At 45.3% G+C, this 24,809-nt stretch overlaps 1 protein-coding gene and 1 non-coding gene across 3 annotated transcripts in view; one reads left to right on the plus strand and one right to left on the minus strand.

Annotated features, from left to right (window-relative positions):
• The window catches only part of ERN1 (endoplasmic reticulum to nucleus signaling 1), an 82,034-nt gene that overhangs the window by 11,318 nt on the left and 45,907 nt on the right, over positions 1–24,809 (plus strand). Inside the window, exons 1-2 of one of the 2 annotated variants that reach the window (XM_043464648.1) lie at positions 7,012–8,514; positions 17,667–17,787. Coding sequence is in view for 1 of the 2 variants with exons in the window: in XM_043464638.1 (XP_043320573.1) it covers positions 17,667–17,787 (121 nt within the window). In the remaining variant the exon portion in view is untranslated. Of the gene's footprint in view, positions 1–7,011; positions 8,515–17,666; positions 17,788–24,809 lie in introns of those variants that run through there. The other variant, XM_043464638.1, reaches the window with a different exon arrangement.
• TRNAG-UCC lies at positions 353–425 on the minus strand. Its single transcript has one exon. It is a non-coding gene; the product is annotated as a tRNA-Gly (tRNA).

Below are 24,809 nucleotides of genomic sequence, written 5' to 3' on the forward strand. Positions count from 1 at the left end.
GCAGTCCACTGAATTCAAAGGTATCTGGAGTATTCTGGGCATCTGGGTGATTATCATAGCCTGAAAGTTTTTTTGCAGCAGGTGCACCTTTGAGAGGCCGCACCGCAGAAGGCCCCACAGGAGATGGCCAGTCCCTGTCTTAGCCACTGCCCCTCAGTTGTTACCCAGAGAATCCTAAGAGCTGATAAAGGAATGAGAGGAAACTCACTTCTGAGACGCACATGGCCTGGGCCAGACCAAATCTAAACTCTGTCGGAATAGTGTTGACAAAAGTCACTAGAAGTGGGAGGTCACTCTGTAAAGTCGGCCTCTTTTTTTTTTTGGCTGCCCTGTGTGGCTTGACAGACCTTAGTTCCCTGACCAGGGTTTGAACCTGGGTCCCCTTCAGTGGAAGCACAGAGTCCTAACCACTGGACCACCAGGGAAGTCCCTGAAGACAGCCTCTGAACGGGGCTCGGCATCTAACCTAACTCTTGGGTGAGCTCCGGGCTGAGAGCTGGGTTTCCCGACCGAACTTAATCCTAGGGAAGTCCCGATTGGTGTGTGCTCATTAAGCAGGTAGACTAGTGTAGTTGGTCATTTTAGCTCTTTCGAAATGTCATTTATAGGCATAGTCTTCTGTTTTCATGCATGGGTGTTTTTTTTGTTTGTTTTTGGCTGTCGGATCCTAGTTCCTCAACTAGGGACTGAACCCGTGCCCCCTGCAGTGGACGTGCAGAGTCCTAACTCAACTGGAGCCGCCAGGGAAATCCCTTCATACACACTTTTGACCTACATGACATGTAAAAATGGCTTTTTTTTTTTTTTGGTGAGCGGGACTTGGGAGATGAGGGGCTGGGTGTTGGGAGATTTCGGCAAGTGAGTCATTTCCCTTGTGTTTCCTCATCTGTGAAACAGGGCCATGGAACTAGAAAACCTCTTCGTGGGCCTCTTTTTAAATGTCTTCCGATTAGGTACCATTTAGGTCAAAGGGACAAGTCCTCCAGCTCTACTGTTCCACCTTCCCTCTTAGCTGGGTGGGGGAAGGTGACGGCTCCTCTGCCGTGAGCCTCCAAGCCCCCCAGCTCCTGAACGTAGTGGATCCGACCGGTTCATCCACCAGCTTTGCAGTATATGCCAACACTGTCTGAGGGGCTTAGGACACATTAATGAACAACACAAAGGCTCCTGCCCTTGTGAAACTTCCATCTACTTGGCGAAGACAGACGAGAAACAGCAGCACGATCGATACAAAATACATAGACTGTGTGAAGGTGATAAAATCCTGTGGAAAGAAAGAAAAGAAAGAGCAGAGCAAGGGAGACAGGGGCCTGGAAGTTGCCACAGGGCTGTGGTTTCACCAGCCAGGGCTTGGTGGTCCTGTAGGGTCCAGCAGAAGCCTGGGGCATCCCTGACCACTGTACCCTCCCCATACTCTAAGTAGCATCACGTCACTTAGGGGTGGGGTCCCTATACCAGTTCATCTTCCAGTTTATTTCTCATCTAATCTTCAGGAGGACTGGCATTTTTTCCACTTTTTTGTTTTGTTTTGTTTAGCTTTTGGCCATGCCGCATGGTACATGGCCTCTTAGTTCTCTGACCAGGGCTTGAACTCCTCCCTTGGCAGCGCGGATTCTTAACCACTGGACCACCAGGAAGTCCCCAGGAGGACTGGCACTGACTGCTCATGTGTGTTTGCAAATCCTGAGAAAAAATGAGGTATTGAGTATAACTGTTGTCAATTTTTAACAGTAACATAAGAAGAGAACGTTTAAAAATCTGTCAAGGAACCTCAGAAGCCCCCGTGACTCAGGGGACAGAGGCAGCAGTTCTTTGATTTTTGTGATGTTTCTGTTCTCAAATACACAGGTGGTGTGTATATATACGTGTGAGTGTGTGTGTGTATATTTACAAACAGAATTAAATAGTTTTTACCTATTGTGGATGTATTTATAAAATCTCCAGATAAACTCAAGTACCACAAGAACAGTATAAGGCCAAGTTTAGGGAATCTGACGTCGAAGTCACCACCTCCTCTAAACAATCCAGTGACCTCACCCAGTCCTTCCGTTAGGGTTCATTTTCTTTCCACTTGCCAGGGTCTGGTTTTGCAAAGAAGAAAATGGTTTTCTTTACACAGAGAGGTTAAGAACATGTTTATCTGTAGTTTGGGTACTGGAACTCGGAAACCAAACCACAGTTGCTTCTGACACCAATCCTGTATCATCTTTATCTGACGGTTCAGTACTTGGAAGTCTCTGGGGCTTTCGGTACTGGGGTGAAGTTCAATCACTTATCGGATTTGTGGTTTGGAGAAGAATAGAGATCTCCCTTTCAGATTAGGAGATGGTTGGTTCAAGAGTCTATGGCAAGGACGTGCACTTGAGAGTCACCTACCTCCTCCCACATAATATAAGTCCATTTCTGTGGTGTTTCTTTTCCCCACCCTGAACCTTAAAGTGAATCAGATTATTACTATTATAATTTTCAATGTTGCAATAGTTCAAGATAAGTGGAGAGACTGGGGTGTTGAAAGACCAGGACTTTCATGACTGTGTTCAAAGGCATCAGGACTTCTAAACACTCTCATTTTCACTTGGGTTTGGGTCATGTTTTGATTGACTGAGGACCAAAAGAGTCCACAGTAAACCATGAGGAGAGATGAGGGCCTGCTGAACCGTGGATTGTCCTACTTCTGAGCTAAAGGGCACGCCCAGCCCAGTCTTCTTCAGAGAATCGGAAGCTGACGCACAAAGAAACTGAATGATTTGTTCAGAGCTCGAACCAGGACATACATCCCTGTGCCCTGCTCATCTTTCAGCTTCATTTACCCAAATAACATCTGTTGAGCTTGTGACAGTCTCATGGAGACACCTTGGGGGTTTTTAACTTAGAGTTCCATGTATTTTTCATTTTTGACTGCACCGCACAGCATGTGGGATCTCAGTTCCCTAACCAGGGATCAAACCCATTCCCCCTGCAGTGTAAGCAGAGTCCTAACCGCTAGACCGTCAGGGAAGTCCCTTCACTTGGAGTTTTAAGGATGAATGGGCTTTGGAGTTGCACGAACACAGGATGGGCCAAAGAGTGAGCGGCAGGCCTGAGCAGGGACATGTGGGCTCAGAATCTTAGGCAACTGCCCTGGGCAGGGCCCGGGCATGCTGCCAGGTCAGCTTCCAGGAGGCTCAGTCTTGGAATCGGCCATCTTTCCCCCTGTACTCCACTGTTTCTCTGCAAGATGGTAAAATCCTTGAAGGCAGGAGTCTCACAGACCCTGAGGCTCCAGCGCCTCATGGAAAACAGGACCCTTCTTTCCGTGTTACCTGTAGGAGAGAAGAGTCCAGCGTGGGGGTGGGGGTTGAAATAAGCGAACCAGTAAGTTGGACATAGAGGAGTCAGCCAACAGGAAGAAGAGTGAACCAGGGAGTGCCTGGAAGAGATTGATAAATACTGCCTGGCCTTGCCAACCCTCCTGAGTAATGTGAGCCCATGATCCAGGACTCAGCCACGACCTGGAAGGGTAGTGCCCCCACCTCCCCGCCCTGGATTTCTGCCTCCTGTAGAGAAAATAGCCCGGAAGTGACTGCAGTTATTGCAGAGGGAGCCCCACCTTCCCCGCCACCGGAGAGAAGAGGGAGGGGGCGCCTGTCACTCCTTGGCCTCCCGAGGGGGCCTTTGTGATCCGGTGCCTGGGGTCTGGCTGGAGAAGTGCCCCACATGACGGGTCTCAAAAGCAGGAGAACTTGCCTTGAGGTTGCTCTGTGGGCCATATTTCATCACAAAAACAGTCTCATTTATGAAACTCTCCCATGAGGTTTCGGTGTGTGATGCTCCTATTCAGCTGTAAACCAACTGAGCAACACGAGTCCGACGTGAGTCTAAATGGCAGCACCAGGAAGACTCTCCTGGGCTGTGAACAGACAGTCTGGTTTATCTAACGCTTCGCCTTGGAGGAGTGGTTTTCCCCCTCCAGGTCTGCCTTGCACCCGTAGGAACAGCATGCCCTCCTGCTCATTCTGTGAGCTGCACAGGAAACAAAGAAAACGTGGATTTTGTGACCCACTCCGTACAAGTACACACTCAGCCTGTTTTTTTTTTTTTTTGCCACATCGTGAGGCCTGTGGGATCTTACTTCCCTGCCCAGGGATCAAACCCGTGTCCCCTTCAGTGGAAGCTTGGAGTCCTAACCACTGGACTGCCAGGGAAGTCCCTACACCCTTGGCCTTCTCTCTGCTTCCCCAGCCCCTCCTTGTCCCAGTAACCCCTCTGCTCTCTCTCTCCAGCAGCACTGGCCTGATAGGTCCTCAAATCCAGCAAATTATTTTTAGTCTCCAGGCCTTTGCACAGGCTGTTTCCTCTGCCTGTGCAGAGATTTTTCCCTTCTTTCCACCCACCTCCCAGTTCCTGCCGATCTTCATTCAGTTGTTACGCCTTGTGAAAAACATTTGACACTGTGATCCATGCCCCCTGCAACACCAGACCAGATCGGCTTCTCCTGATACACTCTCGTGGTTCCTGGGATGTCCCTTTTATAGCACTTACTGCAATTTGCCATTCTGTTTGTGCAATATTTTTTTCTTACTCCTGTGGTCCCTTATTAGACGGTAAGCTCCATGAGGGCAGGAATCAGATCATTGTTGTGATTAGATCCTAGGGTCTTCAGTTCAGTTCAGTCACTCAGTCAACCCCGTGGACTGCAGCACGCCAGGCTTCCCTGTCCATCACCAATTCCCAGAGCGTGCTCAAACTCATGTCCATTGAGTCAGTGATACCATCCAGCCATCTCATCCTCTGTCGTCCCAACTCTTAAAAAATTCCTAGAGTCTTACACAGCCTGAATTAATGATTGATTAATCATTAATCATAAGAGCTGACACTTATGTGATGCTAACTGTACACTAAGAGTTTTACACATTTTAACCCATTATATATTAACTCACCAATGCTTTGAAATCGGTATTATTGTTGTCCCCCATTTTACAGGTGAGAAAACCGAGGCACAGAGAGATCAGTGACTGCTCTTCTTGCAGACACGTTATACTGTTCGGGCATAAAACATGAAACGTAGCAAACATGTGTTGAACTGTTCAACATCGTCAGAAAATGAGGGCTATTGCATAAGTGAGTTTCCAGGTAATTCAAATACAGCCCTAGACCTGTGGGGTGGACACCTTTTCAGCAGTTAAACTATTCTTCCTTCTTAAATACCACAAACCAAGCATTTTAACCTTTTCTTGATTATTCTAGAGTGTCAGTACCAGCTCTTACATTATTGCTGCCTTGTCACCACCAGCTTTTACGTTGCCTTGTCTGCCCACAAGAGCGAAAGATGGGGAGCACCGGAGGTTTGGGACAGAGTGGATAATCAGGTTTTGAGTTTTGTTTACTCTCTGTTGGTATCTTTGGCCAGCACCAGTTTTCTTTAATAAAATGGTCTTCCCTAATATTTACGTAACTCTCGTCTTTGACATCCTTCATATTTATTTTGCTCTCTGAGCATTCAATGGGATACTGCTATTGCTCAGTTTTCAGAAGAAAAAGCAGAGTAGGAAGCTTAGCCACCTTGCCACACAGGTCACTTGCCCATGGAAGCCATTCTTCTGGCCCCGAGAAGTTGGCAGTGGAGGTTGGATGACCTCCAGAGAAAGCAGAAACCTGACAGGGATGGAGCCTGTTGGTGGCAGAGCAAGTCCTGTTAGAAACCTGTGCCCTCTCCCCTCCCGGCCCTGGACGGCTGTTTTTCCTTCTCTGGAGGGAGTTCAGTCCTCCTTGGTGTCTGGAAGGGCTTCTTCCTTGAACCCAAAGGCGTGGTGTCCTCTTGGGGTAACTCTTTCCTGCTCCCGTTTCCTGCCCACCATTGATACGCCGGAGGAAGCAGCAGTCCTTCCATCTCTGGCAGTTTCTCAGGCTGCAGTTTTCACACCACGACTCCGTAGGTCTGGTTGTGCCAACAGTCTTCCTAGCAGTTTCTGACACTTTCCTATCTCTGTCCAAGTGTGTGGGAATTGCACTGGGATGTTTATATTTGCCTCTCAGAAGAGCCTAGAAAATAGAAACCTATGCTGAGAGTTTGGAAATCCCATGCCATAAGATTTTATTTTTTATTTATTTTAAAATTTGTTTTTGTTGAAGGATAGTTGATTTACAATGTCGTATTAGTTTCTAATCAAACCAGCAGAGTGATTTGGTTGTACATATATACATATATATATACACACATTCTTTTTCATGTTCTTTTCCAATATGGTTTATCACAGGATATTGAGTTCCCTGTGCTGTACAGTAGGATCTTGTTGTTTATAAGATTTTCTTTGCCATGAAAAAGTCAATATTTTTGCAAGCATCTTATTCCTGCAAAGTGAAGCTGTCACGGCTCGCTGCATGAGGCTCATGAGTGTACATATGTCATTAAAATGGTCCTCCATGTTCAAAAGGAGTCGTTCGGTGCTAATCAGTAATGTGCGTTTCCTTGGCGCTGGCATTAAAAGAGTGACTCACTTCATCAAAGGAATGGGCAGTGGCCACTGTATCATCACCGTCATCATCAAAGAGCACTTTTTTTAAGAACCATCAGAACGGGGGCTGGATAAATGTATTTCAGGAATTTTTTTTTTTATAGTGGCTAAGTCCATGACCTCTAACTTTCTGTGATGTGATCCCAGCCCACTTACATCTACAGTGGGATCTCAGGAATTTTTTTTTTTTCTCTATCTCAGGAATCTTTATCCAGAACATTTTTTTTAAGGCCCCATCCTGTATAATTTGCAGTGCCTTTGGTCTATTGGGTGACTATGTAGAATCTACAAATTGTAAATTTGGTGTCTCATCTGAAAGATCCCAACCCCTTCCCCATCAGAACAGAGTGTTGAGCTCCAGCAAGACTCAAAGGACTCCAGGCCTCAAGTAATTGAAGCCTGTGTTTCTCAGAGAACCGTGACTTAAAGCAGTGAAATTATAGTGTGGTACAGTGTGCAGTGGACCAGGAGGCGAGGCAGAGAGACCTTGGTTCCAGTCCGGTTAGCAGTCTGTAGTGCCTTGGGCTAGTCACTTCACTCTCTGGGCCTTGACTCCTCTCCTGTGAACTGAGAGGCTGGGGTAAGGTGACCTTCTCCAGTTCTTTTCGTCGCTGAAGTTACATATCCCAGAAGCTGTAAACAGCCCCTGCTTGTTCGATCTGTATTGTCTAGGACCATGTGGATTTCCGGGACCATCAGCTAACTGGAGAGGGGAAGGTGGCCTGGTGGATGGGGCGAGCCGGGCAGTGGATAATCCTCAGACGTACTTCAGACAATGGGGACTCTTGTCTAGGGGAAAGTCGATCTGGCCAAGGAGCTCAACTTCAGGCAGATTTCATAGTGTTTGACTTCCATTATAAAGCTTGGCAACATCTGGCAAGCCTAGGTGGCAATTATGTCATAAATACAGTTGTTTGTGGATAATGTTTATTCAACTAGAGCATTTATCCACTTTCTACTCGACCCTTTCCATCCGTCTCTTGCAGAAAGGAATCTCTTACCAAGTTTAAAGAGCAAAATTGACAGTTTCAGATTAATTGCTGTTATCAAGACAAAAATTTGGTATCTAATTGAGCCTTTGTTTTTCCCTTGGGGTTTTCGTAGGAAGACCTCCTAATAATAGGTTTAACTGCAGATGAATGTGCTACTCACAGAGATCAAATCTGGCTTTTTGTAAAGCTGGTAGTCCCCTTATGAATTTATGGTCTAATCAGACATTTATTGGTTTTGTTTGTTTATGATGCTGCTCCATGAAGGTAAGTGAGCCTAATAGGAGTCTTAGTTTTTTCCAAGGCCTGCATTGCTGCTGTTTCCCTTCAGTAAAGAAGACTGAATAATAATAGTGGTGAGACGTGCGTTCTAAATCTCAACCACTAAATGATGGTGAAACCTTGGGTTTTAGTTTTAATATTAATAAAACGCTTAACAACTTTAGAGATTCGATATCACACTAAGAACAGGGCTTGGTACCCTGACCACAGTGTGGTAAAGGATTTCCTGTAGCACCTTTCCTGCCCAAATATATATGCTCCTCCCCTGGGGTCAATATAAGTTGATGACAGAGGGACCGCAAAGACAAATGGAACTGCCAGCTGCTTGAACTTAGACACTTAGCCTGGGGCCCCAGAACCAGTTGGGGAAAGTGTCTTCACCTGTTTTGAAATGAGCACACGTTTATCGTCAGAAATGATATGGACTTACAAGGAACCTTTTATCAGGCTGCCATTAAAGGAGCAGCCTAGACCACCAAGAATTAACTGTCTTGGGTGGTGGTTAATTACACCACATGCAAGAATTGCTGCAAATACTAGTTTAACTCTCTCGGTGGCTGAGTTTGGAAACCACACAGCACTGCTCAGTTAAACCTTGCCCTTTTTCTGCGTCCCATTCAGACACCTGACTCCCATCCAAAGCAAATGTCATGGTTACCTTTATTGACCTGATGTCAAGAAACAGCAGCCGATGTGCTGATTAGAAGGAAATATATACAGTTGACGGATTATTGCTGACCTAAGCACAGGTAAACAAAGTGTATCAGAGTTTGGCATGATTTTTATCCTAGACTGAAACCATTAAAACATAGATGCAGTTAAAAGTCTCTTTAATATCACTGGTGTTTTAATTCTGTTCTTCATCCTTAGTCTACTGAATTGGGATAAACTCAATGAGGTTTCTGTGTCACTGTGTACAGATGACTGTATAGAAGTCTCCACATTTGAGCTGAGGAGTGAAAGTTGCTCAGTCGTGTCCAACTCTTTGTGACCCCATGGACCATACAGTCCATGGAATTCTCCAGGCCAGAATACTGGAGTGAGTAGCCTTTCCCTTCTCCAGGGGATCTTCCCAGCCCAGGGGTCAAACCCAGGTCTCCCACATTATGGGCAGATTCTTTACCAGCTGAGCCACAAGGGAAACCCATACTGAGTACTTGGCTCTTAATTCAGGTGTGTCAGTGAGACGGGGGATGGGAAGCACGGTTTGATTAGAATAGGGAATCAGAGCTTCTAATTATTAATGTTAGCAATAACGCTTGGAGGTGAGAAGGGCATTGGGTGCCAGGGGATGTGCCAGTGCCAAGGCACCATAAAGAGGAGAGAAAATAAGACTTGCGTGTGTGCATGTGTGGGTGTGATGAGGGAAATGGTTCTTATGGATAAGAAAGCAGAGGATAAAAATAAAAAAAAAGAAAAAAAGAAGCAGAGGATAACAGAGGATGCAAACTCTGTTACACTTTGTTGGATCTGTCTCATCAGACCTAAGATACCCTCAAAGGAAGGGCTTTGGGAGCTGCTAGTCTAGCCTGCTCCACTGATCTTGAGTGGGCTTCATTTTTCAACAGGAGACTCTTATGTAATGGGTGTGTGCCGGCATTTACTGGGCACTGATTTCAGTCGCATGCTGCTTTGGAGAATTCTTGGTGGTTTTTTGGCCATCGCTGGGCAGTCTTCTGCCATGTGGCCAAATATGACAGTACCCGGTTAGTAGTTTTGTGAAGCCACCAGAATTGCAAAGGGCCAGACTCTGCTAGAGTCTGCAGCCGGAAGTATATAATATGGCTGCAAATAGAATTGTAGACAGAGATGTCTTTTTTTTTTTAGTCTTTTAGGGCCTGCCAAGGGACTATGTTACATAATACTGTTTTGAGGAACTTCCTGCTAAATTGCACAGGTTTCCCTCCCCCTTTTTTTTTGGTGGGAAGCCCTATAGGACTGGGATCTGGTATGACGAGCCAGAAAGTGTCTTACCCATAAGCTCTCAAAATAAGCTCACCCATCCTGTGGCTTTCAGCTGGGTATAGCCCACAGGAGGATCCAGTCTACTTGTGATTTTTCCACACCTCTGCTTTCTTATCCATAGGAAACATCTCCCCCATAACACCCACACACGCACATGTACAAGTCTTATTTTCTCTCCTCTTTATGGTGCCTTGGCACTGGCACATCCCCCAGCACCCAATGCCCTTCTCACCTCCAAGCGTTATTGCTAACATTAATAATTAGAAGCTCTGATTCCCTAGCACATTCTAAGTCCATTTGCAATTTATTATTCTACATTTGGTGACATGCAATCTTAGTTGTTCTCAAGATTTCCCCTGTCCTAAGTAGTAAAAGCAAAATAGCTTGGAAATCTTACCTGTGGAATCCTTCCTTCACTTGCATGCCTGTCTCAAGTCTTAGTAATACTGTAATGGATATTCATCAACCAACCAAAAGTCACTTTACCTTCCCTTTACCTTTATGGCCTGCTGTGCAGTGGGTTTGAGCCCGGGCAGGGAGCCTTGCACTGCACAAGGCAGAATGGTTGTTGGTGGCCGGTTATAGGTTCCAGGAATTTAGGTGCAACTCTGTTGTATAAGGATTTTCTGTTGGACACATGCCAATATCTTTGCTCAACTAATACAAGTGTTGTATTTTCAGTTTGGGGGAAGGGTTTTCCTAACTTTGGTGGTGGCGGTTTAGTCACTCAGTTGTGTCCAACTCTGCGATCGTACGTACTATAGCCCACCAGGCTCCTTTGTCCAGGGGGTTTCCCAGACAAGAATACTAGAGTGGGTAGCCATTTCCTTCTCCAGGAGAATCTTCCCGACCCAGGGATCAAACCTGTGTCTACTGCATTGCAGGCAGATTCTTTATACCAGGTAGAGTATATATGTTCAAAGACACAATCATTAGACTCTTTCTGTATGGGGCTCAGGCTTGAAAACTAGTAAAAATATTCCACAAGAATAACTTAGAACGTTTAGAATCACCCTTTAATCTCTGCTTATACCTCAAGCATACTTAAGCAATATTTCCATGTTTTTATTTAAAAGTTTTATGGATTTATTGTGCCTTAAAATATACACTACCAAGGTAGTGAACTGTCACATTTTAACTATTTTCCAAATTAAAATTCTGCTTTTTATGGACTTGGCCTTTGTGTCTTTCAGATAGAAATTAAGTAAGTAAAACTAAAAGTGAGGATTATGTAATGTAACCGTAATCTAATGACCATGCAGGAAAAAATTAGTTTAAAAAAAAACACCAACAAGCAAAAAAATCCCACCTCTCAGCAAATCCTGGAAATCAGTGTGGTACAAGAAAAATAATACCATTTTGTAATTAGCCAGATTATTGTATTCTAATGATTATAACTGGTTTGGGTCTGTTGGAGTGGAGGTGAGAATGGGAAAAGTTTCACAGGAAAGTGCCTATAAAGATTGAGCTTTTGGAGATGGACATTTGGGTTAGATCTGATCAGGTTGCACGCCACCTGAGAAGTATATGGCTCTCCTGTTCACAGTGTGCACATCCTCTTTATTTTATTTTTATTTTTATTTTTTTTGTGGTCTCCCCTTGTGGCTCAACTGTAAAGAACCTGCCTGCAATACAGGAGACACAGCTGGAGCCGCGGGCTCGATTCCTGGGGTCCTGAGAATCCCTTGGAGAAGGAAATGGCAACTCACTCCAGTATTCTTGCCTGGAAAATCCCATGGACAGCCCATGGGTTCTGGAAAGAGTCTGACACGACTTAGCAACTAAACAACAAGGACACACTAGTTTGGGGATAGACCCAATACTACAGTATCATGTGTAGATCACTTTGGACATCTGGGTGTCAGACACGTGTGTGCATGGCCCCACTTCTTCCCTCTGACTTTGAGGTGAAAGGTCTGTGCCAAGTTCATTGATCTTGTTTCTGACCATTGTTATTAGGTAGTCTGTTAACCCGTGGGCTGGTTCTTGAAATATGTGTCTGAAATTTAAGAATTGTATTTCTTTGGAAAATGCAGCCTCTTGAAAAACCCTACTGGGGAAGCACGGGGCTGCCCTGTGTTCCGAATCTTAGAGCAGCACGCGGTATGCTTCCTGCTGTTCATCTTCGGGGGTCAGAGGGTGGGTGCAGGGGAGGAGCCTTGTCAGTGGTAGCCTGACAACTGCTACCAGTAGCCAGACCCCAGCTTTGTAGGCTCTTCTCCAGCCACCAGGGAGCTGCCTCTGGCCTGACCCGTCCCAAGTTCTAGTTCAGAAACTGGTAGGTCTGGGGCTTCCCTGGTGGTCCACACTTTGCCTGCCAGTGCTGGGGGATGAGGGTTTGGTCCTTGGTTGGGAAGCTAAGACCCCCACACGCCTAGTGATAGAAAAACCAAAACATCAAACAGAAGCAATATTGTAACAAGCTCAGTAAAGACGTTCAAAATGGTGCACATCAAAAAAATCTTAAAGGGACCTCCCTGGTGGTCCAGTGGCTAAGAATCCACATTCCCAATGCAGGTGGCCAGGGTTCAATCCCTCGTCAGGGAACTAGATCCTACATACCTAGACTGCAACCAGACCCGATGCAGCCAAATAAATAAATATCTATTTTTTTAAATCTTAAAAAAAAAAAGGTGTGTTAGAGGCCGTTTCATTTGTTTTTGTGCTACCTAAACACATGATTTGTGAATGTTTGTATAGACAGTCCCTTATGTCTGTACTAAACAAAGTTATTCCAGAGCTTGTTTTAGGAAAGACTTTTTTTTCCTTGCCTGAAATATAAACATTTGAATTCATTAATGCAGGAGCAGCTGACAGTTAGCTGAGTTTAGAATATTAGAAAATGAGATTGTTGGAGACTTAACTACCTTTTAATCATCTCTGTATGAGCAGTTGGTAACTGCGTTCATGTCTTTTGTGGGAAATGCAAAGCAAGTGGTGCATTTTAATCTTGCTTTATAATAATAAAATTGAACATGAGGATCTAGCCCGGGAATTACATTTTCAAGGAGGCAGCCCTGGCTGAGCCAAGTAGCAGTGAGGACTGGATTTTAGCAATGGAATCAACCTAAGTGAAATAAGCTGTTTTTACAGGCACACATTTCCCCAGCATCATCTGGCCCAAATTGCCTAGCTCTGTGGTCCTCAGATGGGGCATTTCCAGAGTTGTTATGTCAGGGTCACCTCATGTGAGAGGGCCAGACTTCCAGGAGGACCAATTAGCTAATGGATGTCTCATTTTAGACTAGACTAGATTACCTGCCACGGCCTCCACCATGTCACTGCAATTACTTTTTTAGAAGTCACCAATGAAGCCAGGAGTATATAACCCACTAGTTTGAAAAACGAGGCAGATTCCAGGCTGATTGGCAAGATCAGCCTTTTCCTTTCTGCTCTTAGGCTCTCTGGAAACTAGTGTGTGTAGCTCTGGGGCCTGAAGCCCTTTCATCCATTGCAGGGAAAATGGAACACCAGCAGGGTGAAGGTGATATGCAAGACCATCACCATGAAGCAGTGTGCTTAAATGTCTCAGGTCCACATAGTTCTCAGCAGTGCTCAGTGTCCCACACAGCGTTTAGTTGCTTATTGCATTCACATGAGTTATAGCAACTTATCACTTCGCCGACAAAAGTCCATGTGGTCAAAGCTATAGTTTTTCCAGTAGTCATGTACGGATGTGAGAGTTGGACCATAAATAAAGCTGAACACCGAAGAATTGATGCTTTCAAATTGTGGTGCTGGAGAAGACTCTTGAGAGTCCCCTGGACAGCGAGGAAATCAAACCAGTCAATCCTAAAGGATATCAACCCTGAATATTCATTGGAAGGACTGATGCTAAAGTTGAAGCTCCAGTACTTTGGCCACCCAATGCTAAGAGCCGACTCACTGGATAAGACCTGGATGCTGGGAAAGATTGAGGGCAGGAAGAGAAGGTAGGGACAGAAGATGAAATGGTTGGATGGCGTCACCGACTCAATGGACATGAATTTGCACAAACTCTGGGAGATAGTGAAAGGCAGAGGTGCCTGGCATGTTGCAGTCCATGGGGTCACAGAGTCGACATGACTTAGCGACTAAACTACCACAACAACAAATAGCAGCTGTATCTGAAGGCAAGCATTTTAATGCTTTAAAAAATGCCAGGAGAAGAAAAAGGCAGAGATTTTGTAGTATTAAGTTGCCTCATGAGAGACTAATGCTGCTCAGAGTGTCTCTTGCTAATTTGAAACTGTCAAGAGCTTCAAAGAAGAGAAGAATCTGCCTGGTGTGATGGGGTTTGTGATGTCGCTGTGGACATTGTGATTAATTCAGCATTCTCAGTTGCTAAATTCGACCTCCAGCCAAACCTGGTCTTTCTGAGATTTTTAGAAGACCATGTTAGTTATGCGATGAGTGTTTTATTTCGAGTCACCAACCAACCATGGACAATTGCTCTTCCTGTGGTTTCCAAGATGCTCAGACAAGGCAGGTGGTTTTCGTTTCCATGCCAATAGTGGAGCAGCACTGATATGTTTTAGTAAGTTTTGGCCCCTTTTAGTATTAAGACTGTGATGAGATGTATTTGGGGGCATTTAGTTAATTATAGTTGTACTGTAGGCTTTAATTACAGTGAAACTCTTCTGTTCTCGGGATGCACACTCTCTGACTCGGAGACCTTTGTGTTTCTAAACTCCTGTCCCTTATTTGGTGGATTTCAGTGATCAAAGGTGATTGGGTTACCTAATACCCTGAGGTGGAAAGGGCTTCTGGATTTAGGGGCTCCCTGAAGGTCCTTTAAATCCCAGCTTCTCTTCCACCTGCTAACTTATCCATCTCCTTTCTATGATCATATTATAGAAAATTTAGAAAATAAAGGAGAAAAACTAGGGCTATAATTTTACAATATTTTCATTTTTTTTTCTATAGATATATTGAAAATACTTGTGTGTGTGTGTGTGGGTGAGTGTGTGTATTTAGGACTGTTTCAGTTTCGAGGGACAGAAACTTAGCTCCAACAAGCTTAAGCAAACAGGGGAATTGATTGCACGGGTTGGGTGTCCCTGGGCCCAAGGACAGGACTTGGCCAGGTCTGAGAAGTGTTGGAGGCCAGGGTCTTTCTCCCAGCTTTTCTGCCATGTTTCTTCTCAACCTTCTTTCTGTCTTTATCTTTCTCTCTCTCATCCAGCTTTTTCCACATGGAGAAAAACATATCCACAGAAACCTCCCGAGTTTAATTCCCTTTTCTCTTCTCTGAGTTTAATTTCTTAGTACTTCAGCCACCCAGATTGTTCAACCTGCTTCTGGCGTGATTCCTAAGACCTAAGAATGGTTGTTCCCAGGGTAAGTGTGTGACGGGGTGGGGGGGGTTTCCACCTGTTGGCCCCCAGATATGTATACATGTTCCCATTTCATTTATTCAACCTTCACACTACCCCCACCTAACTTAATCCCACCACCCCACATCAAGTCGCAGACCCATTCATTCCCCTTTGTCAATGGAGGTAGCCCCTCCCCTGGGGTCCCAAGTAGCTCCAGCCTCAGTGGTCATCATGGGGCTGCTGTTCTCCAGGCCAGGTGCTCCAGGTGATATGTGTTCAGGTGTGAGCAGGTCCAGGTGAGGCTACTCACCATCCATACCCCCTGATCCAAAATAATTTTAGACAGTTGGTGTACAAGACTTCGGATTCTGCCCAGGGCAGCCACCACGTTGGGGCTTCTGTTTTCCTAGCCAGGTTGTACCGAGACCGATCTCCTGCTTGCAGAAGTGGAGTTAAAAGCAGATTCTTCTTCTCAGCCTTAAGGCTTAACCTGGAGAGTAGATTCAGCAGGAACCGTAAGGCTTGCAGTTATTTCACTCATCCCAGGTAAGGGGCCCTCGCCCTGGGCAAAGTGGAGGGCAGGGCTTCTCCCCTGCAGGCCAGACACAGGCAAGAGGTAGAGGCGTTCTGGCAGCTGCTTGGCCCCTTTGCCAGGGGGTCTCCACATTGGAAAAGGAATGCAGGCACTGGAGGTTTGTCCCACCAGCTCAGGCTGCCCTGGAGAGAGCCATCTGTTTCAGTAGATTAATTAGTGTCATCCTGGCTTTTACCAAGAGTGACCAGGTATTTTGGGGTTCAGGCTCCCAAGCACAGTCTTTATGTTTCATGCTAAAAGTCAGCCATACTGCCGTATTTTTAAAAAAGCATTTGTGCCAAAATTTAAGCTGTCCCAGTGTAAGCAAGTTGCATTGACCCATTTTTAATTCAAGACCTGCAGGAACCAGCTGATTGGTGTGACAGTACAGTGACAAAGAAGAGAAAATCTCATTACAGGCGGCGTTGCTGAGTGGGCCCAGACTTCAGAAGGGAGTTATCCTGGAAACCGTACCAGCTATTGCCTGCTTGTGCGTGTGCGTGCACACACACATTCGCTCCCATGGAAACCATGTGGATGAGTGTACAGTTCCTAGCAAACCTAGAGGACAGGCAAGCAAAAAAAAAAAAAGCTGTCCAGTTAATCATAACCACAGCGTACATTAAATTTTGGATTCTATAGTTCTCATGTGACAACACATACAAGTTTTTCTCTATATTGTAGATTCTTCCAAGGGCCATTTTAATGATTACATAATATTCCGATGACTGTTTGTGTCCTAATTTGTTTCAGCCATTTAGAAGTGTTCAGGTCTTTCCTGTTTTTTTGTGTGTGTTTATAAATGGGTTTTGATGAGTATCATTGTGCAAAGAGCTTTTCCCATAGCTGGACTTAACTTCTTTAGGATGTAGAAGAGGAACTGCAGAGTCAAAAGCATGAATGCTTTTATGCTTTCTAGAAAGATTGCATTAACATAATTTTCATTGCCAATCGATAGTGGATGAGAAAGTGAATTTCACGACCTTTGGTTATTTTCTGTAGAATATTTTTAAAATTCATTAAAGATTAAAGGTACATTTTAATTTAAATTGTATTTTTATTATAAGTGAAGAATAATTTGGGTTATTACGGCAAATTTTTAAGAATTATTTTTAATTGGAGGGTAATTGCTTTACAATATTGTGTTGGTTTCCGCCGTACATCAGCATGAATCAGTCATAAGTATACATGTGTCCCCTCGCTCTTGAATCTCCCTCCCACCTCCCACCGCATCTCATCCCTCTAGGTTGTCACAGAGCACCAAGTTGAACTCTCTGAGTCATACATTTTCTTTTATGATATGTCTCCCTCAAAATCTTGGTGTTTACTATTATATAAACTCTTTCTATAATGAGAGCTGTTTTTCCTATTTTGCTTTAAATATTTCCCCCGAATTCCTTGTTGTGGTTTGTTGTTGAGTCGCTAAGTTGTGTCTGACTCTTGCAACCCCATGAACTGTAGCCCACCAGGCTTCTCTGTCCATGGGATTTGCCAGGCAAGAATACCAGAGTGGGCTGCCATTCGCTTCTCCAGGGGAATCTTCCTGACCCAGGGATCAAACCCAAGTCTCCCGTGTTGCAGGCGAATTCTTTACCACTGAGCCGGATTCCTTGCCTTTTAAAATTTCCTAAGTTGTGTGTCGGTGTGTTGGCATTCTACTTTAGCATGGAATCTTGCAAGATAACCAGGTTTCAGAAAGTAAAATATAGCCAAGAGAAGGAACTCAAAGCTGAGCATATATACTTTCCCCAGCTGTTTCAGTGGAGGCTGGCCTTGGACCATTTCAGAGTCCCCTGTCCCTGACATGTTAGGTCATTAGCCCTTGTGTGGGAAGGACTGTTGCTCAGATAGAATAAGGCAATCTGGTTCTAGTCCAAAACCAGCTGTTGTCCAGACACATGCCCTTGATGGGAACTTCAGCTCGTCAACCTTGGTTTCTTCATCTGTGACGTGGTGGATCTTAGAAGGATAACTTTTCGGGTAAGGGGGGTGCTGGTCTGTGGTTATGCACACCCAAGATGAAGAATCACATTGACCACATCCATTCTTCCACCTCTCACTGCAGGTTTTGGGGAGTCCCAGCACTGTGACACTTCCTGAAACCTTGCTGTTTGTGTCAACGTTAGATGGAAGTCTGCATGCCGTCAGCAAGAGGACAGGCTCTATCAAATGGACTTTAAAAGAAGGTAATTGGGATTTGGTCCTGGGGTGACATGGACATTTGCTCGGCTGCTTCCGAGGAAACATTCCAGAAAAAGAGAGAAACAGTTATACATGATTTTAATAAACTAAAAAAGGATAAGCGTCAAAGAGAAGAGAGGAAGTGTACACAAAGGGTATGTTTACAACCTGAATTGTGATTATCCACTCAGGGCATCAGTTGAGACAAGCTTTGTCTTTTTTATTATTATTATTTTTTTTACAGTTGTCTAGATTGCATGTATAAATGGCTCTAGGCTTTTCTATGAATAGTCCTGGCTGGTTGGTCTTTACGAAGACATACTACATTAATTTTTTTTTTTTAAGTTCTAATGATTAGAATCTTGTAATCATAATTATAAGAAGCGATCTTCTTTAACCTCAAATTACTCATTTGTTTTTATAGAGGCTGAAATAACTGAGGGCGGTAGGATTTGACATTCATCCAAGCTAGTCACATTATTAGCTCTTTACATTGAGGGAAGTGGAAGACAGAGGCTGTTTCTCATTTACTCTACCAAGCTTCCATTTTATCATCTTGTCTTCCTGGTGATGGTAGGCAGCGTGGACTCCATACAGCTGGGAAATCATATTCAGTTCCCAAAGTAATCTTCCTGGATAAATGCCAGGCAAATCCCAGGATTGGGGGCTCTCAGAGTCATCTCTTTTATTCCATCCTATCGTAATTGTCCTTTGGCCGTAAATTCGGGTCTGACTGGTATGTTCTCTTTCATCACTAAGCCATGACTCATTATTCTCTTGAACACAGCAAATGTTTTTCCTTCATTAATAAAATGTTCCAAAACAGTGTTTTTAGTTGGAAAAATATTAGCATATATCAGAAGGTCACACATCATCTTGTCCATTCAGCAGCAAACCTAGTTGCCATCCACAGATGCTGGCAGCTAGGTAACCAAGACTGCCCTGCCTCACCTGTCCGGGCCAGCTTGGATCAGCAAGGACTTTAAGTGATGGAAAGGACCAGGTCCCTCAGGAGCAAGAGCCCACAACAAGATAGGAGAGCCCGGTTTTGGCAATGCATTACAGGCTCCCCGAATATTGTCTGTGCTCTCATGTTTAAGCAGAGTTCTTTATATTTCAGAATGTCTGATTTTGTCCAGAGATGAAAATCAGCAAGTCACAAAAGGACTGAGATAAACATTTTTGCTGTTAAATATGAGGGCTGTTCCCTTAGTTTCAGTATTCCCAGGTACGACTTTTTTGCCCCCGAGCCACTTCATTCTTCTGCTTTGCTTTTTCCCTGCGTGTATTGTTTTAGATCGATCTCCAAGTCTTAATTTTTGCAAGTAGCCTTGCCTGTAGCCAGCAAAACTGTGTCCTGCCTTGTTTTTTACTTAGCCAAACATAAGAAACAATCTGTTCTCTCCTGTAATTTAGAGCTGAAAGAACCTGCCTCCTTTTATTTATTTGTTTGTTTATTTTTTAAAGATACTTGAGAAATATTTGTTTAGCTGCATTGGGTGTTAGTTGTGGCACGCAGGATCTTTTACGGTGGTGCATGGGCTTAGTTGCTCTGCGGCATGTGGGATCTTTGTTTCTGGGGATGGAACCTGTGTCCCCTGCGTTGGCAGGCGGATTCTCAACCACTGGACCACCAGGGAAGTCCTTTGTCTCCTTTTAAGTTTAACGCAAGTTTAGAGAACTCTAAACTCTATTTGTGAAAGATACTGTGTGGGGCCCAAAGAGTAAAAAGACAGCCCCTACCCTCAAGGAGCCCACAGTCTGGAGGGAGACATGACAAGTACACAGAACTTCAAGAGGGAAGCAGCCTTGTAACCACCGCAGAGAGGTGCTAGGAGACCATCCCAGCTGGGCCAGGAAAGGCTCCATGTATGCAGCGGAGCCTTGCTGGATGCATCAGATTTCAGTCGCTTGGAAGCCTGGCGGGGAACAAAGGAGGCACCAGCCTGGAGTGTGGGGACAGGTCTGGTTTGGGAGGGGCTTGGCGATGGAGGTGGAGGGAGGCAGACTGAGGGGATGTTGAGGCCTGTGGCAGCCTCTGAGGCATTTGTACTTGGGGGAACAGGAAGCTGGGAGCCATTCACACAGCTGAGCAGGTGAGTGACTCAACAGGTGCTGCAGCAGTGTGCGAGGAGAGGCAGACCTGAGGAAGGGGGCAGGGAAAAGGGAAGAGGTGGGAAGGATGAGAGGCCTGCCAGAAATAGATTCAGGGGAACCCAGCAACTGGTTAGGTAGGCAGAGCAGGCAGGAGTTAAAAGACACTTGCGGGCAGAATTAGAGAAAGTTGATTAAGACCTAGGAATTCCAAGTAATGAAATTCAGTTCAATTTAATTCAGTGAAATTTCAGTATGTTCTAAGTCTCATTGTTTTTCTGAGAATAGATTGGCTGATTTTAGCTGAATTCAGCCCTGGCTAGTATTGACAGCACCCCCACCCCTACCCCTTTTTTTTTGGCTATGTAGCTTGTGGAATCTTAGGTCCCCAATCAGTGATTGAACCCATCCCCTCTGCAGAGGAAGCATGGAGTCTTAACCACTGGACCACCAGGGAATTCTCTGTCTCTCTGTATATTTTTATACAAAGATTAAAGATGGTAACCTATAGAGACCCTGAATTTTCAATTTAATTTTGATCTTGCAATTATAACTAAAGATTTCAAAACCATTAATATGTTAGTGAAAGGAGGATGAAAACATTTAAAAAAAACCCTAAGATATTGACATCTGGTCCCATCTCTTCATGGCAAATAGAAGGGGAAAACGTGGAAGTAGTGACAGATTTTCTTTTCCTGGGCTCTAAAATCACTGTGGATGGTAAGTGCAGCCATGAAATTAAAAGGTGCTTGCTCCTTGGAAGGAAAGCTATGACAAACCTAGACAGAGTATTAAAAAGCAAATGACATCACTTTGCTGACAAAATTGCATGTAGTCAAAGCTATGGTTTTTCCAGTAGTCTTGTATGGATGTGAGAGCTGGACCATAAAAAAGCCTGAGCACCGAAGAACTGATGCTTTATGAATTGTGGTGCTGGAGAAGATTCTTGAGAGTCCTTTGGACACCAAGGAGATCAAGCCAGTCACTTCTAAAGGAAATCAACCCTGAATATTCATTGAAAGGACTGAAGCTGAAGCTCTTAATACATTGGCCACCTGATGCTAAGAGCCAACTCTTTGGTTTTCCAACCCTGATGCTGGGAAAGATGGAAGGCAAAAGGAGGAGGGAGTGGCAGAGGATGAGATGGTTAGATAGCTTTACTGACTCAATGGATGTGAATCTGAGCAAGCTCTGGGAGACAGTGGAAAACAACAGGAAGAACATAAGTAGATTTATAAATGTATCCAGCTACTCTTCTAGACCCTGAAAATACAGCAGAATCCTTGCCCTCATGGAGCTTTCATTCTATGGGGGAATCAGATAAGGAGATAAAGTACATAGTGGCGATAAGAGCTGTGGAGGCTACTGCACCAGTCCAGACAAGGGAGGTTGCGGGCTTGGGCCTGAGTGGCCATGGTGAGTCAGATTGAAATGGAAGAAACTTTCCGATGCAGACACCTCTAAGTCATCAAACTGGGGTTCTGCAGAACACTTACCTGTTATTCCATTTTGTGGTTTCCTAACTGTTTACTTTTTTCAGGGACCAAGAAACTGGGAGTGATTTTTTTTTTTTTTTAATTTCTATCCACAGAATGGTTTTGGCAGGTGCTTTTGTTCCTCAACCAAACATGTGCTGCTGTTCCCAGAAATGGAGATTTTTCACAACATAGCAGCAAACTCCACTTAGTACAGAAAACAAGTTCTGTTTGTTTTCGGAAACAGATTTGAGTCCTGACATTTTCCCGTAGGTGTGATCCCAATAAGCTGTGATTTTGTAACTGCAACAGCACCACTGTCTGTCTCTGAAATTTCACCACTGAACATGACTGAGTGTGTTTCATTTCTGCACTCCCAGCCCAGACACAAACTGAGAACGTCGCTGTCATGTTCTGGGTTAGACTCATTTCACAGAGCTTGCCTCGGCCTGGTGGAATTAAAGGACTCTCTTTGGTATTGCCATGACTGGTTTAGGGCTTCTTATACTCCCCTTGGAGTCTGACACTCAAATCTTTATTAAACTTCAGATGGTTCTGTAGCAACCCCCACTCCCATTCCCTTCCATCTCCTTTCCTGTAATAGTAGGTCCAGAGGACTAGGTCTAATTTAGAACCATATCTTTAAAAAAAAAAAACACATTTCTTTATTTGGCTGCTTGGGGTCTTAGTTGTGGTACACAGCATCTTTTGGTTTCAGCATTAGAACTCTTAGTTATGGTGTGTGGGATCTAGTCCCCTGACCAGGGATCAAACCCAGGCCCCCTACACTAGGAGTGTGGAGTCTTAGCCACGGGACCACCGGGGAAGTCCTTAGAACCATTCTTTACTAACTATAAAAATAGCTACCCGTGCAGCCAGAGAGGTCCACACTCCTGAGATTCCCCCTAAATGGTTAATATTGGAGATTTCTTATGAGGGAAGGATTAAAAACAAAATTAGTTCTTTGAAGCCTGAAGAACATCTTCTCCTGTGAATTTCCAACCCTGTGCCTCTGTTCATAGTTCCTACCTGTGCTGACAGTTATGGGCCACCCAGGCCAGAAAAGAGCGATGCTCTGCCCCTTGGTCACCCAGTCCCGTCACATGGTCTCACGGAGGGCCTCTCAAACCTGACCCCTCCTCCCGGTCCCCCTTGCCAGTGTCTTAGCCTGGCTCTCAACATGCACTTCCTGGATCCATGCAGCAGCTTCCTGACCACCATCCCTGCTGCCTGCCTCACGCTCCCCATCACCCAGCACATGGCCGGCGGACACACCCTCTGAAAAGGCTGCCCAGACCACGCTGCACCCCTGCTGAAAGGTGTTGCTCTAGGTGTTGTCCATCGCAGTGCTCCTCCGAGCGTGGTCTGCCCACCCGTGTTCCTCGCCCGTAAGGAGAGAAGTACAGAAGGGAGCAGAAGCTTCATTCCTGGGGGGTTGGACTTTTCAACAGTTGGCCCTGGTCCCAACTGGTCCCCACAGTCAGTTGGAGAAGCACTGGGCCCCAGGGTGAGGTCTAAGCTCCTGATCATACCTGTCAGCCCCTTCACAGTCGGCTGTCACCCACCTCTCCAGCCTCAGCTACTCGTTGCCGCCAGGTCTCGGAGACACGGGGCCTTTGCTTATGGCCTCTCCCCACCAGCGGCCTGCAGTGTTGCCCAGGCCCCCTTCCATCCATTAAGGCCCCTTCACAGCTCACCTCCTGGACGCCTGCTGCAGGGTGAACCCCTCCCTCATCAGGCTCCAGAGGCAGCGCGCTGAAGCCTCTGTACCGGCCCTTCCTGCTTCCTGTGAACTTCTGGCTATGTTTGTCCTCCTGGTGGATTTCTAACTCCTTGAAGGAGGGGGTCTCAGTAAACTTCTAAGACACCCAATGCCGGCTCGGGCCCCAGGGAGAAGCGGGCGAGGCTGGGCTTTGCCTCCTCAGGATGCGTCATCATGTTCCAGTTACTGATCTTGAGCTGCACGTGGCTTTTCATGACTTTCTGCAGTTGGTTTTCTCTCCTGTTCTTCAGGCAGGGTTCGTGTACCCCAAGAGTGTTAGCAAGCCACCCTCAGAGGCTTGAGAGAAAACTCTGTGCGACACTCAAGAGAAGGGAGGTTGGGAAAGGGGCCGACGTTTCGTTAGTAGTTCTAATCCATTTTCTCTTAAGGAATTTTCTAGGCTTAAGATACACCATCACTGCCTTTGTCCCTAATTGCCAAAGCACAGAAAAGTGTTTATTTGTTCTCCATTGTTTTGGAGGACTAAAAATTAAGTTTCTGAGAGGGGCTGTGAGAGAGGCCTGTTTCTGCTTTTGAGTCTCTTGAAAAAGTGTTTTCTTTTTTTGAGTGTTTTGCTTTTTATCAAGAGAGTCTAAACATACACAGACCAAGAGATGATGACCTAATGAACACTCTTGCAACCGTCACTTAGCTTCAGTGAGCACGGGCTGGTACACAGCCTCATGTATCTGTGCCCCCATTCACGTCCCTCCCACTTGCCTGGGGTTTGCCTCAGAGCAATATGTCCCATGTTATGGAGGGGCTCTTGGAAATAGTGGTCTCGGGACTTCCCTGGTGGTCCAGCGGTTAAGACTCAGCGTTTCCATTGCAGGGGACTCAGATTCAATCCTTGGTTGAGAAACTAAGATCCCACATGCTACGCAGCATGGCCAAAAAAAAATAGCGATCATCACACACAGTAGCAGAGATTTCAGCTCCAACAGGCATTCTCTGCAACGTTCCTTGGTGTGTTTTGGAATACAGTTGTGAATATTGAAGCTCAGGATAAAAGGCCAGTTTTGGCTGTGACTTAGTTACCATCCTCTTACTTACCTTTGGGAGAACACTCTCATCACTCCAGAATTGAGGCACTGGGGCGGAGTCCCAAGCATTAAATCATCTTGTCCTCCTTCACGATTGGTTATAGCTTGAATTCCTTCGTGGTTGGTTGTAGCATGCAGGGTGTGTTTTTCAGCCTGAGTTACTTCTGCCAAGGCAAGGATGAGTGAGACCTTAGAATTCGACAGCCTTTGGTATGATGGCTGGTTTTTCAGATTATATTGGTATTTCTACAGGATCATCTTCATCAAACATGACATTTGGTGACTTGCAAAGATTGTCGTTGTTTGGTTGCTAAGTCATATCTGACTGTTTTGTGACCCTGTGGACTGTAGCCCACCAGGCTTCTCTGTCCATGGGATTCTGCAGGCAAGATTATGGGGGAGGGCTGCCATTCCCTTCTCCAGGGGATCTTCCTGACCCAGGGATCAGACCCAAGCCTCCTGCACTGGCAGGTGGGTGGTTTACTGCTGAGCTACCAGGGAAGCCCCTCGAAGAGATTACCCCGAAAGAAAGCTTACGGCCCCTAGTTCTGATAAGATTTGGAATTTCACTGTGGATTTTAAGAGCTTCTGATCAGAGATCTATTTTAAAACGCTCTTGTCATGTAAGCTGAATTTTGAGGAAAATTTGAGAC

This window comes from Cervus canadensis, chromosome 1 (assembly GCF_019320065.1).
Source record: "Cervus canadensis isolate Bull #8, Minnesota chromosome 1, ASM1932006v1, whole genome shotgun sequence".
NCBI lineage: Eukaryota > Metazoa > Chordata > Mammalia > Artiodactyla > Cervidae > Cervus > Cervus canadensis.